Below are 15,999 nucleotides of genomic sequence, written 5' to 3'. Positions count from 1 at the left end.
TACTAACAAGAAATAATAGAACTACACAATAGGCCAATCAAATGTCACTTACTACACAACTGATGGTAAACCAACTAACCCATTGAACTCCGATGACAAGATTCTTTGTCATTTTGTCAAATAAAACAAAAAATCATAAAACACCAAAATGTTTTATCAAACACCAGAAAAATATGACGTCAGTCCTCCTCGCTTCGCTCGCGACCGAAGCGAGGAGGACTGACGTCATATTTTTCTGGTGTTTGATCAAACATTTTGGTGTTTTATGATTTTTTGTTTTATTTGACCAAATGACAAAGAATCTTGTCACCGGAGTTCAATGGGTTAATTGGTTTACAACAGACTGTACGCGTGTGCGACTCATCTAAACATGCCATCACACAGAAAAGTTAAATCACCCAGATCTCTCACCAGCTAGGGTCGCAACGAAATATATGAAATTAACTTTTCATGGGAGTGTTAGTACATGGCATTTGAAATGAGGCCTTTGGAATAGGTCCTTTGGAAAAAAAGAAAAACACTTCTTTCCTGTATGGGTCACCACGTGACGTTTATGATTATTATTATTCCTGAGAGTTGTATGACATAGATCACACTTGAAGTGACTCTACACGATGGGTCACCACGTGTCGTTTGAGAGAATTCTTTCTTGAGAAATAAGCTGCATCGTACAGGTCACACTTGAAAGGATTCTCTCCAGTGTGGGTCATCACGTGATATTTAAGAACACCCTTTGTAGAGAAACCTGCATCACACAAGTCACACTGGAAAGGATTCTATCCGGTATGGGTCATCACGTGTTATTTGAGAACACTCTTCCCCGAGAAAGCTGCATCACACAGATCACGATTGAAGGGCTTCTTCCCAGTGTGGGTAATCATGTGTCGGTAATCATGTGTCGCGAGCGAAGCGAGGAGGACTGACGTCATACTTTTCTGGTGTTTGATCAAACATTTTGGTGTTCTATGATTTTTTGTTTTATTTGACCAAATGACAAGAATATTGTCATCGGAGTTTAATGGGTTAATAGCTCAATGTACCATCATAAGGACAATTTAAATCATTCAAATCACAATGGAGAGACCTCTCACCAGAATGGGTAATCACGTGAGATTTTTCGTGAGGAAGAGTGAATACGTATAATTTGAAATAATTCCTTCGTGAAAAGGCCGAAAAAGTAGTATCGGTCACGGCGTGATGTTTAAGATTACCTCTCTATCTCCCTCTCTCTTTTAAGATGCATCGCAACGGTCATACTTGAAGGGTTTCTCTCAAGTGTGGGTCACCACGTGTCGTTTGAGAATATTTTTTTTTGAGAAAGCTGCATCACACAGGTCACACTTGAAAGGCTTCTCCCCAGTGTGGGTCATCATGTGATATTTGAGAGCGCTCTTTGAGAGAGCTGCATCGCACAGGTCACACTTGAAAGGCTTTTCGCCAGTGTGGGTCACCACATGCCGTTTGAGAGAACCCCTTTGTGAGAAAGTTGCATTGCACAGGTCACATTGGAAAGGCTTCTCTCCAGTGTGGATCAATATGTGTTGTTTGAGACCACTCTTATATGAGAAAGCTTTATCACAAAAGTCACACTTGAAAGGCTTCTCTCCAGTGTGGGTCATCATGTGACTTTTGAGAGGAACCTTTCCTGCGAAGGCTGCATTGCACAGATCACACTTGAAAGGCTTCTCCCCAGTGTGGGTCATCATGTGATATTTGAGAGCGCTCTTTGAGAGAGCTGCATCGCACAGGTCACACTTGAAAGGCTTTTCTCCAGTGTGGGTCACCACATGCCGTTTGAGAGAACCCCTTTGTGAGAAAGTTGCATTGCACAGGTCACATTGGAAAGGCTTTTCTCCAGTGTGGATCAATATGTGTTGTTTGAGAACACTCTTATGTGAGAAAGCTTTATCACAAAGGTCACACTTGAAAGGCTTCTCTCCAGTGTGGATCATCATGTGACTTTTAAGAGGAACCTTTCCTGCGAAGGCTGCATTGCACAGATCACACTTGAAAGGCTTCTCCCCAGTGTGGGTCATCATGTGATATTTGAGAGCGCTCTTTGAGAGAGCTGCATCGCACAGGTCACACTTGAAAGGCTTTTCTCCAGTGTGGGTCACCATATGCTGTTTGAGAGAACTCTTTTGTGAGAAACTTGCAATGCACAGGTCACATTGGAAAGGCTTCTCCCCAGTGTGGGTCATCATGTGATATTTGAGAGAAGACTTTCCTGCAAAGGCTGCATTACACAGGTCACATTTGAAAGGCTTCTCTCCAGTGTGGGTCGTCATATGATATTTGAGAGCACTCTTTTTTGAGAGAGCTGCATCACACAGGTCACACTTGAAAGGCTTTTCTCCAGTGTGGGTCACCACATGCAGTTTCAGAGAACTCTTTCGTAAGAAAGTTGCATCACACAGGTCACATTGGAAAGGCTTCTCCCCAGAGTGGGTCAATACGTGTTGCTTGAGAACTTTCTTCTGTGAGAAAGCTTTATCACAAAGGTCACACTTGAAAGGCTTCTCTCCAGTGTGTGTCATCTCATGATTGTTGAGAGCATCCTTTCTTGCGAAGGCTGCATTGCATAGGTCACATTTGAAAGGCTTCTCTCCAGTGTGGGTCATCATATGATATTTGAGAGTGCTCTTTGTTAAGAGAGCTGCATTGCACAGGTCACATTTGAAAGGCTTTTCTCCAGTGTGGGTCACAACATGCTGTTTGAGAGAACTCTTTTGTGAGAAAGTTGCTTCAGATAGGTTACATTGGAAAGGCTTCTTTCCAGAGTGGGTCGCTACATGTTCTTTGGGAATACTCGTATGTGAGAAAGCTTTATCACAAAGGTCACTCTGGGAAGATTTCTCTCCAGTGTGAGGCATTGTGTGATATTTATGACTTGTAAGATTTGAATGCTGCAGACGCCACACACTATTCTCCTTATTATATGATGAATATACGGAATCTACCGATATCTTTTCCAATGAAATACTGATATTTACTCCTCGACCTGAAAGAAAATATATAAGAAGTTTGAAATCTAACTTTTTGAGAGCATTTAATAGGAGTATCACGAGTGTATACAAATATAGTGGAAAAATAACCAAGTAGGAGCTTAAGGGAAGAAAAAAGAAATGTAAGGTTAAGCATATACTAAAAATTATGTGGTTTAACTACACAATGACAGAGGTGGAGGAAGTAGACGAGGAATAATGGAAGGTTTTTAAGCTTTAACATTTCGACCCATAGACTCTTGATCATAAAACTAACCATGAAGTATATATGCACATTATATAGACAGGCAGGTCATCTCTTGGGACACCTAGGAGAGGTTGTTGCCACACTCATAATATTTGTACATTTATTTTCTTTATATATTAATAGATTTGTGGCTTTTGCTAAGCTTAAAACCTTCTCTATGGTTAATGTTATTATTGGTGTTAATATAAGCTGATTCTATTGCCTTTCTCAATCTTTTTGTTGAACCTTTATTTATTACAATTGTATTGTCCCTGTCTGGAAGGTGGTTTTTTATATTTTTGTGTTCGTATAATCTTTTATTTAGTCCATGACCTATTTCTCCACAATATGATGATGGGCAGCTTTTACATGGTGTCTTATATACAATAATGTCTTCATTAGTTGGGTTATTATTACTACATGTAACTAAATGCCCCACTTTCCTACAAGATGTTCTATCATAATGCCTGCTTTTAAGGGTTTTTTGTCTAGGTGTGAATTAATATTGGAGTTTGAAACTGATATATCAAGCTTCTTTGTTGCATTTATTATCTTTACTTCTCTTACTTATTTCTTTAGCTTTTTCTCAATTTACACTCGAGACCTTTTGGATATTTTAGTCTGTTGAAGGTTTCTGTGATATAATTTAGTTCATCTTCCAGAAACTCTTCATGACATATTTTAAATGCCCTGTGGAAGAAGCCTATTACCATACCTGTTTTGGTTCTATTTTTGTGCCCCGAACAAAAATGTATGTTGTCTTCCTTATTGGTGGGTGTGCAGTATACTGAAAACTTTACATTTTTCTTTGTTCTGTGTATAATAGTGTCTAAAAAGGGTAATTTTCCATTGTTCTCTATTTCTGGTGTAAATTGTATGTTTCCATTAATTACAAAAGATTACAAAGGCGGAGCATGCCGACAGGAGACCTTTTGATCCATATCTAGGTCGGATGCGAAAAAAAATCATATTAATAATAAAATAATAAATAAAAACTATAATAATGTAAATAACAAATAAAATACATAGATAAATGCATAGGTATAGTTAAATAATAAACAAACAGGTAAATAGTAAATAATAATAAATTGACATATAACTAATAATAAATGAAAATCAGACAGACAAAAGATAACAAACCATACATATACATATATATACAAAGGCTTTTTCCCCCTTACAAGGGAGGTAGCCAAAAAGGGAAAGGCATAAAAACATTCCTACCCATTTCATCCCAATACACTCCACACCCCTCCCACCCTCTTATCTGAGCACCTCCTGGATGACGGGTCATCCCTGCACCTTGTCCACTGCCCTGGGTCAGAAGCAGTGTCGCAAGACACAGCACATCCACAGCAAGGCCGCTTCATTAAATCGGCGACCCCCCCCCCTCTCCGTTCCCCCTTGCAAAAAAGGAGACGGGGAGAAATCCCGTTGGGCTGCGTCAAATTTTGCTCACACATACTACCTCACCCCCCACCCACCCACCCATTCCACCTCATGCAATCACATCATCCATATACAACCATTCTCCATTCACTCCTGTCTTCTGTCCTCTCCCGTCCTTCCTCTACAGACATTCCCCTCTTCCCCAAAGCCCCCTTCACCCCATCCATCCACCTCATCCTAGGACGTCCCCTCATGTTCACTCCCTCCACAGCTGCCTTCCATACCTCTTTTACTAGTCTTTCTTCACTCATTCTTTCCATGTGTCCAAACCATCCTAATATTCTTTCATCAACCCTATCTCCCAGCTCCTTTTCCACCTCTGTTCTCCTTCTCACCTCCTCATTTCTTACTCTATCTAGCCTAGTAACCCCCACCATACTTCTCAGACACCTCATCTCAAACACATTCAAACTCCTTCTCTCTTCTTCTCTTATGTTCCATGTTTCCGCCCCATACAGTGCTGTTGGCACAATCACTCCTTCATACAGTCTCCTCTTAGCATCCATTCCCAAATGTTTATTTCTCATTACACTCTTTAATTCACCGAGGCATTTACTCGCTTCTCTCAATCTACATTCTACCTCCACCTTCACTCCACCTTTTCCTGCCACATTTCCACCCAAGTATCTAAAACTATCCACTTCCTCCAGTCGCTCTCCCTTAATGCTCACTTCCAGTCTACTGCCACTTTCTCCCCTTGTACATCTCATCACCTTACTTTTACCCACATTTATCTTTAGCTTTCTTCTATCACATACTCTCCCAAACTCTGCCATCAACTTCCTCAATCCCTCCTCCGATCCTGCCACAAGCGCAGTGTCGTCCGCAAACAACAGCTGGCTCACCTCCCACTTTTCTCCATTTTCTTTAACCATCTCCAATCCCTGACCCACTACCCTTGCATTTACCTCTCGCACCACCCCATCCATGTATAAGTTGAACAGCCAGGGCAACATAACGCATCCTTGATGCAGACCCACCTTTACCTCGAACCACTCACTCTCTCCATTTCCAATCATGACACAAGCTCTACTACTCTCATAAAAACTTTTGACAGCTCCTAGAAGCTTCCCTCCTATCCCGTATATCTGCATAACCTCCCACAGTGCCTTTCTGTCTACCCTATCATAAGCCTTTTCCAGATCCATAAAAGCCCAAAAAACATCCTTCCCCTTTCCTATAGCTTTCTCACATATCTGTCTTACCACAAAGATCTGATCTACACAACCTCTACCTGTCCTAAATCCACACTGTTCCTCACCAATTACTCCTTCTGTTCCTCTCCTAATTCTCTCAATCAAGATCCTCCCATAAGCCTTCCCAACTACACTTAACAAGCTAATCCCTCTGAAACTACTACAATCACACTGGTCCCCTTTTCCCTTGTAAAGATGAACTATACAGGCACTCCTCCAGTCCTCCGGCACTCTACCCTCACTCCAATAAACATTAAATAACCTCACCAACCAGTCCACCATCACTGTACCTCCCTTTTTCAGACATTCTGCATGGCATCCATCCAGACCAGGTGTCTTACCTGCTTTCATCATCTTAACAACTGCTACGAGGAGACTGTATGAAGGAGTGATTGTGCCAACAGCACTGTATGGAGCAGAAACATGGAACATAAGAGAGGAAGAGAGAAGGAGCTTGAATGTGTTTGAGATGAAGTGTCTGAGAAGTATGATGGGGGTTACTAGGCTAGATAGAGTGAGAAATGAGGAGGTGCGAAGGAGAACAGGGGTGGAAAGGGAGTTGGGAGATAGGGTTGATGAAAGAGTATTAGGATGGTTTGGACACATGGAAAGAATGAGTGAAGAAAGACTAGTAAAGGAGGTATGGAAGGCAGATTTGGAGGGAGTGAACATGAGGGGACGTCCTAGGATGAGATGGATGGATGGGGTGAAGGGGGCTTTGGGGAAGAGGGGAATGTCTGTTGAGGAAGGACGGGAGAGGACAGAAGACAGGGGTGAATGGAGAATGGTTGTATATGGAAGATGTTGTGATGCATGAGGTGGAATGGACGGGGGGATGGGGGGTGAGGTAGTGTGTGTGAGCAAAATTTTGACGCAGCCCAACGGGATTTCTCCCCGTCTCCTCCTTTATATGGGGGGACGGAGAGGGGGGGTCGCCGATTTATGAAGCGGCCTTGCTGTGGATGTGCTGTGTCTTGCAACACTGCTTCTGACCCAGGGCAGTGGACAAGGTGCAGGGATGACCCGTCATCTAGGAGGTGCTAAGATGGGAGGGAGAGTGGAGGGGTGTGGAGTGTTTTCAGGGATGGAATGGGTGGGGATGATTTTATGCCTTTTCCTTTTTGGCTACCTCCCTAGTAAGGGGGAAAAAGCCTTGGTATATGTATGTAACAACTGCCTTCACCTCATCCTTCCTTATTTCTCCTCCATTCTCCTCACTCATCACTCTCATTTTCTTCGCATTTCCCACTGCAGCTATCTTTCCTTCCCTATCCTTCTTCACATTTAGCAACTCCTTAAAATATTCTGCCCATCTTCCCCTTACTGCCTTCTCTTCCATTATTGTCTCTCCATCTGCACCTTTTACCTTTTCTTCTCTACTTGATTCGCCTCCTCTTCCTCTCTTAATTTCTTTCCAAAACATCTTTTTATTACTTTCAAAATTTTCTGTCATACTCTTACCCCATTTCACATCTGCTCTCCTCTTTGCAACCTTTACCTTTTGCTTTACTTCTCTTTTCTTTGTACCTCTCATATGACTCCCTCGTCCTATTTTGTAACCAATCTGTAAAGGCTCACTTTTTCTCTTCTACAACCTTCTTTGTTTCCTCATCCCACCATTCACTACCCTTTCTTCTATACCTATAACAAAACAAAAACAAATAATATAAAATAAATTATAATCATTACAGCATCTTGCTTAGGTGTTTATCTAAATGAGTCTTAAAGCTTCGAACTGAACGACATTGCACTACCTGTGCAGGAAGTTTATTCCATTCATTAACTACACGGTTGGCAAAGTTGTTTCTACCTACTTCCAAATTGAATCTATTTCCGGACAGTTTGAGACCATTGTTTCTTGTCTGATTCTCATTCAATGTGAAAATTTTGTCACTTTTGATGTCAATTCCCTTTAAAATCTTAAAACCCTGTATCAAGTCACCTCTGGGTCTATGCTTTTTTAGGGAAAACAGATTCATATCTTTTCGTCGAGTTTTGTATGATTTATTTTTTATATTTGGAATCAGTTTTGTGGCTCGCCGTTGTACTTTTTCCAGTCTGTCAATGTCTTTAATGAGATTTGGTGACCATACGGAAACAGCATATTCCAGATGTGGACGAACTAATGATTTATATAGCTTGTTAATGAGTGATGGACTGTTTGATCTTCTTAATTTGTTGTTAATACTAATTTCTTTAGGTACAATTACAATAATGCCATCAACATATATTTTAACCATATGTTATTTCTACCCATTATTGACATATCATTTTCAGTTTCGAGTTATTCTGTATAAATTGGTTAACACAGCTGAAAGGGGATTACCCATGGCTAGGCCAGAATGTTGTCTGTATTCAATATCATTAAAACTGAAAGCTTTTAGAGCACCACTTACTGAAACTCGGGTGAATGGTGAGGTGACATCATAGCCGGCTAATTTATTGTTGCTGAAATCTAAATCTTTTACCTAGTTAATTAGATCTGAAGAATTTCATAGGTGAGCAAGACTAATAGATCCTAGTGTTTTAGACGGGTGTTTAGCTAAGCATCTGGCTAATTTGTGGGGTGCACTATTGATCTCTGAAGTATTGGGTGCATGGGAATTCCTGTCTTAGGGATTTTAGGTAAGCTATGCATTTTGGGTGGTATAGGCGCTTCTTCTAGTAGATTCAATAATTCCTTCCCTTCAATTTCTTTCCCCTTCAATTACATTATATATATATATATATATATACACATATATATATATATATACATATATATATATATATATATATATATATATATATATATACATATATATATATATATATATACATATATATATACACATATATATACATATATATATATATACATATATATATATATATACATATATATATATGTATGCATGTAGATATGTATATATGTATAATAAAACCACTTGGAAAATAAAATGAAGGGTGACCAAAAGTTTTCATCTATTTAAGATATTTTCAACGTTCGGTCACCTTTCATTTTATTTTCCAAGTGGTTTTATTACACATTTTGTGAATCATGTGCTTTTGTGATTTATTTGCATATGTATATATATATATATATAATATATATATATATATATATATATATATATATATATATATATATATATATATATATACATATATATATATATATATATATATAATATATATATATATACATACATATCTATATACATACATATATATGTATATACATACATATATATATATATATATATATATATATACATACACATATATAGTCTAGGGTATTGGCTACATGTTAATGCAGCAAAGTAGCATGCAGTTGATACTTTAGGGTCTATATGAGGCGCCCCTACGGACCAGAGCCACACATCATTTTGTCTGTGATAGAGGAAAACTCTGTTCATAGAGAAATTATGACACTTTTATACTACGACTATCCCTCTGTTATGCTGTCCCCCAACCCCTTGTTACTGTCCTGTACCATTTCTCTGAATATTCATTTCCTTTTTTCGCTGACCCTTTGGTGGGGGAAGAGAATGCTACCACTTGACAAAAAAATGGGATGGGATTAGGAGTCCTGCTACCTGTAGCCCCAAAAGAGGACATTTCTAAAAAAAAAAAGTAAAGGCATAATAGGGTCTGGGAGTTTTCCAACCAATACCCTAAGGTTTGGGTCTTAATGTGCGTGGATGTGGTACAGATGAGAGTAAAAGGGACGTTAGGCAGTATGTTTGTGAGAAGAAAGATGGATGTGTTGGCTTTGAGTGAAAATAAAATGAAAGGAAAGGGCAACTGTGAGTTTGGGAGTGTAGCTGGGAGGTACTCAGGAGTGAAGAAGGGACGAGGGAGAGAAGGGGTGGCTATACTAGTAAGTAAAGCCGGTAGTGGAGTGGAAGGAGGTTTCATCAAGGTTGATGTGAAGGTAAAGCTGGGAAGGGAGATGTGGGTTTTTGTAAGTGCGTATAGGCCTGATAGTGAGAGGAGCATAGAGAAAAGGGAAGCTTTTTGGGTAGATATGAATTAGTGCATAGAGGGATTTGGGAGAAATATCATGAAAGGTACAAAGTAAATATATGATAGGTACAAAGTAAAGAGAAGGGAAGTTAAGCATAAGATAAAGAAAGCAAAGAGGAGAGCAGATGTGAAATGGGGTGAGAGTATGACAGAAAATTTTGAAAGTAATAAAAAGATGATTTGGAAGGAAATTAAAAGAGAATGAGGAGGCAAATCAAGTAGAGAAGAAAAGGTAAAAGGTGCAGATGGAGAGATGATAATGGAAAAGAAGGCAGTGAGAGGAAGGTGGGCAGAGTATTTTAGGGAGTTGCTAAATGTGAAGGAGGATAGGGATGGAGTAATGAGTGAGGAAAATGGAGGAGAAATAGAGAAGGATGAAGTGAAAGCAGCTGTTAAGATGATGAGAGCAGGTAAGACACCTGGGTTGGATGGAAACTATGCACAATGTCTGAAGAAAGGAGGTACAGCTATGGTGGACTGGCTGGTGATTTTATTTAATATTTGTTTGAGAAAGGGTAGAGTGCCAGAGGACTGGAGGAGTGCCTGTATAGTTCCACTTTACAAGGGCAAGGGAGACAAGTGTGAGTGTAGTAGCTTCAGAGGGATCAGCTTGTTGAGTGTAGTTGGGAAGGCTTATGGGAGGGTCTTGATTGAGAGGATTAGGAGAGGAACAGAGGGAGTAATTGGTGAGGAACAGTGTGGGTTTAGGACAGGCAGGGGTTGTGTAGATCAGATTTTTGTGGTAAGACAGATATGTAAGAAAGCTGTAGGATGTTTTTGTGGCTTTTATGGATCTGGAAAAGGTTTACGACAGGGTAGACATGAAGGCACTGTGGGAGGTACTGCAGATATATGGGATAGGAGGAAAGCTGTTAAGAGCAGTCCAGAGTTTTTATGAGAGTAGTAGAGCTTGTGTTAGGACTAGAAATAGAGAGAGTGAATGGTTTGAGGTAAAGGTGGGACTTCGTCAGGGATGTGTTATGTCGCCCTGGCTGTTCAATCTTTACGTGGATGGGGTGGTGCGAGAGGCAAATGCAAGGGTAGTGGGTCATGGGTTGGAGATGATTAAAGAAAATGGAGAAAAGTGGGAGGTGAGCCAGTTGTTGTTTGGTGACGACACTGCGCTTGTAACAGGATCAGAGGAGGGATTGAGGAAGTTAGTGACAGAGTTTGAGAAGGTGTGCGAAAGAAGGAAGCTGAAGATAAATGTGGGCAAAAGTAAGGTGATGAGATGTACAAGGGGAGAGAGTGACAGCAGGCTGGAAGTGAGCATTAAGGGTGAAAGACTGGAGGAAGTGGATAGTTTTAGATACTTGGGTGCGAATGTGGCAGGAAAGGGAGGAGTGGGGGGTGGAGGTAGAATGTAGATTGAGAGAAGCAAGTAAATGCATTGGTGGATTAAAAAGTGTAATGAGAAATAGACATCTGGGAATGGATGCTAAGAGGAGGTTATATGAAGGTGTGATTGTGCCAACAGCATTGTACGTGGCAGAAACATGGAACATGAGAGAGGAAGAGAGAAGGAGCTTGAATGTGTTTGAGATGAAATGTCTGAGAAGTATGATAGGGGTTACTAGGCTAGAGTGAGAAATGAGGAGGTGAGGAGGAGAACAGGGGTGGAAAGGGAGCTGGGAGATAGGGTGGATGAAAGAGTATTAGGATGGTTTGGACACATGGAAAGAATGAGTGAAGAAAGATTAGTAAAAGAAGTGTGGAAGGCGGAGGCGGAATGAATGAATATGAGGGGGCATCCTTTGTTGTTGTTGTTGTTGTTGTTGTCGTTCCCTAGACTGTCTGTCCGAGCAGTCCCGTCTCCCCAAGGAAGGCCACAGCCGAAACTGGGTTTTCCCACAAATCCTTTATAGAGTGTATGTTGTGTTGTTTGCGTGCATGATTGTGTATAATGCAGTCTTCCATTATGTGTTGTATGGTATGGGGTGAAGTGTTACATCCTGGGCAGCTGTTCACAACACGGTCGTCCAGCCTCTTCTGGTAGCTTAGAAGTGCTGGGTGGTGACCGCATCGCAGTCTGGCCAAGTGGACTCTGTCCTTACGTGGGAGAGAGGATTCAGAAGGGTGGATATCAGGGGGTCTGGCATGCAGCAGTGTGTTGTCTTTCAGTGTGTTAATGGAGCGGTGAGTGATATGATTATGAATATGTTTCCGGAGGCTGGTATTTGGTGGTTGTGGAGGAAGAGAAGAGAGTATCTGTGTGTAATAAAGGTCTATGGGTGTAGTTTTAATGTTTCTTGGTGTGTGTGGGTGTTCTGCTATGTAGTGTATCGGGTGTGATGTGTTTGTGGTGGCTGCAGCAAGTGTTTGTGTGCCTCTCATGTCGAGGTGGTCCTTGACTTTGAGGACTTTTGTTTCATGGTGTAAATGGTCTGTAGGTGATGTATTTGTGCAGCCTGTAATTGTTTTTAGGGCTTTGTTTTGTATAATTTGAAGGGTGTTGTGGTGTGTCTCACTGAGATTAGGAGCCCATGCAGGACTCGCATAATTCATCACTGAGCGTATGCATTGTTTGTATATTGTTATATTAGTTTCTTTGTTTTGTCCAAATGTTGTTCCAGTGATTGACTTAAGTGCGTTAAGTCTAGGTGTGCATTTGTTTTTTATGTTTGTGAGGTGTTGTTTGAAAGACATGGATGTATCGTATGTTACACCAAGAATTTTCGGTGTGTTTGTGTGTGGTATTAGAGTGTTGTTGATGTAGAGATGAGGTATGTATTTGTGTTCTTTTGTCCAGTTGGTGAGAAGTGTTGCTGTAGATTTGGTTGGAGCTATTTTGAGTCTGTTTGTGATGAACCATGTGTTGAGTGTGTCAAGGTAAGGCTGGATTATTTCTGCAGCTTTGTCTGTGTTACAATGTGTGCATGTGATTGTTATGTCGTCTGCGTAGGAAGAGATTTGTATTTCTGAGGTGTCTGGCGTGGGTAAGTCATGCATGTATAGATTAAATAATGTGGGGGATAGAACTGAGCCCTGTGGTACTCCGTTCTTAATGTTTCTGATGTGCGATGATTGGCCATTATATGACACATGAGCATTCCTGCCTGCCAGATAATTGGCCAGCCATCTTTTGGTGTTATTGTGCATGTCTGTGTTATATATTTTATTTGTTAGGTTGTGGCGGGGGATAGCATCAAAAGCTTTACTAATGTCCAATGTTATAAGGAGTGTTCTGTGGTGGGGCCTATCTGAATTGATGCCATCTAAAATTCTTTGTGTGAGGTTTGTCAGAAGAGTGTTTGTGGAGTGTAGTGGCCTAAAACCGTGTTGTGAGTCAGCAAGGGGAATATATGGTGTGACAAGTTTAAGTATTAGGCGTTCAATGACTTTAGAGGGGGTGCAGAGAAGTGTGATTGGGCGGTGCGATGTTGGGATTGTTGGGTCTTTGTTCGGTTTTGGAATGGTGATTATTTTACCATGCTTCCAGATGTCGGGTATAGTGTTGTGTGAATAGCTGTAGTTTGCAATGTTTGTGAGTGCGTGTATACCTTGTGGTCCAATGTGTTTTAGGTGGATGTTGCTTATGTTATCAGGGCCACAGGCAGATGAGTGCTTGAGACTATGCATTATGAGTTTTGTCTGACTGTCTATGAAGATGGATGAGATGGATGGATGGAGTGAAAGAGGCATTACAAAAGAGGGGAATGTCTGTTGAGGAAGGATGGGAGAGGACAGATGATAGGGGTGAATGGAGGGTGGTTGTGTGTGGGTGATACTGTGATGCATGAAGGGGGTGAGGGAGTATGTGTGAAAATAAATTGACGCAGTCCGAAGGGATTTCTCCCTATCTTCTCCTTTTCTGCATGGGGGGACACAGAGAGGGGGTCCCTGAATTTATGAAATGGCCTTGCTGGGGGTGTGCTGTCTTGCGACACTGCTTCTGACCCAGGGCAGTGGACAGGATGCAGGGATGACCTGTCATCCAGGAGGTGCCAAGATAAGAGGGAGGGAGGAAGGTGGAGGGGTGTGGAATATATAGGAAATGTGGGTGGGAGTGTTTTCTATATCTTTTTCTTTTTTGGCTACCCCCCCATGTAGCCATGTAGGGAGAAAAAGGCTTTGGTATATGTATGTGTGTATATATATATATATATATATATATATATATATATATATATATACATATATGTATATATACATATATATATATATATATATATATATATATATATAAATTTTAAAAACCACAATGCACTTTAATTCTAAGCCATCAAATACCGCCATGCAAAAATTGAAATGCGGTGATGTCTAGGACTCAAACCCAGCATTCTCATGACAAGTGTGTGTGTATATATATATATATATATATATATATATATATATATATATATATATATATATATATATATATATATATATATATATATATATATGAGCATAATGGAGGATACAATAACACAGATAACTGGAGATAAGAAATATTGGCGAGTGAATGAGTGAATTTGGCAGAAATAAAACACCTAACACAAATCTATATCTATTTTTTCATCTATCATCTTAGAGGAAAAAATAATCTGGTCAGCCGACCCATGCCTATCCCTACCTCTAGCTAGTTTAGGTTACACTCACCCTCCCCCATACCTGTCGGTACTATCAACTACTAAAACAGGGAGCATGAAAGCGGTACTTTGTTGAATTATGGTTATTGTGTTAAAACAGTTACTGAAAATTAATTACAATTATTTCATCAGGAAAACTTATTGTGCCCATGGTAATCTTCCTCTTAAATCACGAAAACAACATAAGACTACTTTTTGGTTAGGTTATGGAGAATGAAGCTATTTCCAGAATATTCCGATATAGACTACTTACTAATATTACTAATATTTTTTGAGGCAATGGATCCTCTTGTGAGACATTTAACTGAATCATGTATTTGATGTATTCCAGTCACATGAAATCTGTGATAATCCTGTAACTCGCAATACTCGCATTAAAAAGAACATTCCAGGAATATAATAACATAAGATACCCATTACCTAATTTGTGGCTTTGTGTCTATGGTCGTTGTATACTTATGATGCAAAAATGTAAACAATCAATAAGCATGTTGACATGACTGCATTCTGCCTACCAAATTGGCAGTACCCGTGTGTGATCGAAACAAACATCAAACCAGGCAACATCAGGTAATGAACAGTTAATAAAAATAGCCTCTGTCGTAGAATTAATACATGTATTCGATTGACGAGTGTCCATATTAACACTTGCTTATTGCCTGCACGACTGTTGTCCTAATAATTTCTATGCCACAACGGGGTCTCACAGATCAATCTCAAGTCCTATGTAAACTGTAACTGCTCATACTATCATCTATGAAGCACTTGTTTGTATTCAATTAATACAAAGTGCATTTCTCGAATGTATATAAAGAATTAGTAACAAAATAATAACTATTGCACAATGAATTGAGAGATTAGGCAGTGAATTTCTTAAATTGGATTTTCGTACTGAGGAAGACGAAGTGTCGGCCCGCCAAGAAGAATGTAAACAAAATAGATACGCACATCTATTTCAGCACAATTGGCCATTTGCAATCAGGGTAACCAGATTTTGAAAACTAGAATACGGGAGACCTAAAAGCACATTCCCGTTTGAATATTATGTTGTTTCGGTATAATGTCATGCTGACATGTACATAGGCGATCGTCACTGAGACTGACTCAAGAGGCCAAGCCGCTTCACCGCAAGGTGTCCAGATGAAAATTTAACTAAGCCAAAAAGCATTGAAAAAAAATATGCCAAACCAATCTAAAAAAACGCAAAAAATGCCAACACATATAAATTTTAATATTATCCATACCTCATAGAAAAAGTTCCAGATTAGATCATCCACATCCTTTTTATTTTCAGTGGAAATGTTACCATAAACCTTCTCAGGTGTGATTTTTTTTTTTTTTTTTTTTTTAGTATTTCTTGAGATGCTTGGAAGTGTCTGTAGCGCATGCAACTAGGGTGGGCATTTCCAAATTTCCAAAAAGGAGAACACTGCATATCGATGATTATAATATACAGTAGTATATATATATATATATATATATATATATATATGTGTGTATATATATATACATATATATACATATATATATATATATATATATAT

At 39.8% G+C, this 15,999-nt stretch overlaps 1 protein-coding gene across 2 annotated transcripts; it reads right to left on the bottom strand.

The window, feature by feature from the left end:
- Window positions 1–219: 219 nt before the first annotated feature.
- On the bottom strand, window positions 220–15,572 carry LOC143030725 (uncharacterized). 2 transcript variants are annotated; one of them, XM_076193916.1, is made up of 2 exons: window positions 15,348–15,572; window positions 220–3,001 (listed from the first exon to the last, which is right to left on the bottom strand). In XM_076193916.1, the coding sequence occupies exons 1-2, from the start codon at window positions 15,403–15,405 to the stop codon at window positions 1,272–1,274; spliced, it is 1,788 nt and encodes a 595-aa protein (XP_076050031.1). In that variant the 5' UTR covers window positions 15,406–15,572; the 3' UTR covers window positions 220–1,271. The 2 variants fall into 2 exon arrangements, with proteins under 2 accessions (XP_076050031.1, XP_076050032.1); XM_076193917.1 differs by lacking the exon at window positions 15,348–15,572 and adding an exon at window positions 14,876–15,295.
- Between the last annotated feature and the right edge of the window lie 427 nt (window positions 15,573–15,999).

The sequence above is a fragment of the Oratosquilla oratoria genome, chromosome 12 (genome assembly GCF_046742065.1).
Source record: "Oratosquilla oratoria isolate Oo_2021 chromosome 12, ASM4674206v1, whole genome shotgun sequence".
NCBI lineage: Eukaryota > Metazoa > Arthropoda > Malacostraca > Stomatopoda > Squillidae > Oratosquilla > Oratosquilla oratoria.
The sequence above is the reverse complement of the archived record's forward strand: the minus strand, read 5'-3'. Positions and strand labels throughout refer to the sequence as shown.

Excerpts from the sequence above, each read along its gene's own strand:
- LOC143030725 (XM_076193916.1), bottom strand. The coding sequence starts at position 15,405 with ATGTGCGTATCTATTTTGTTTACATTCTTCTTGGCGGGCCGACACTTC. Across the intron at positions 3,002-15,347 it reads CCGACACTTCGTCTTCCTCA|GTCGAGGAGTAAATATCAGT; the intron begins GTACGAAAATCC and ends ATTTTCTTTCAG.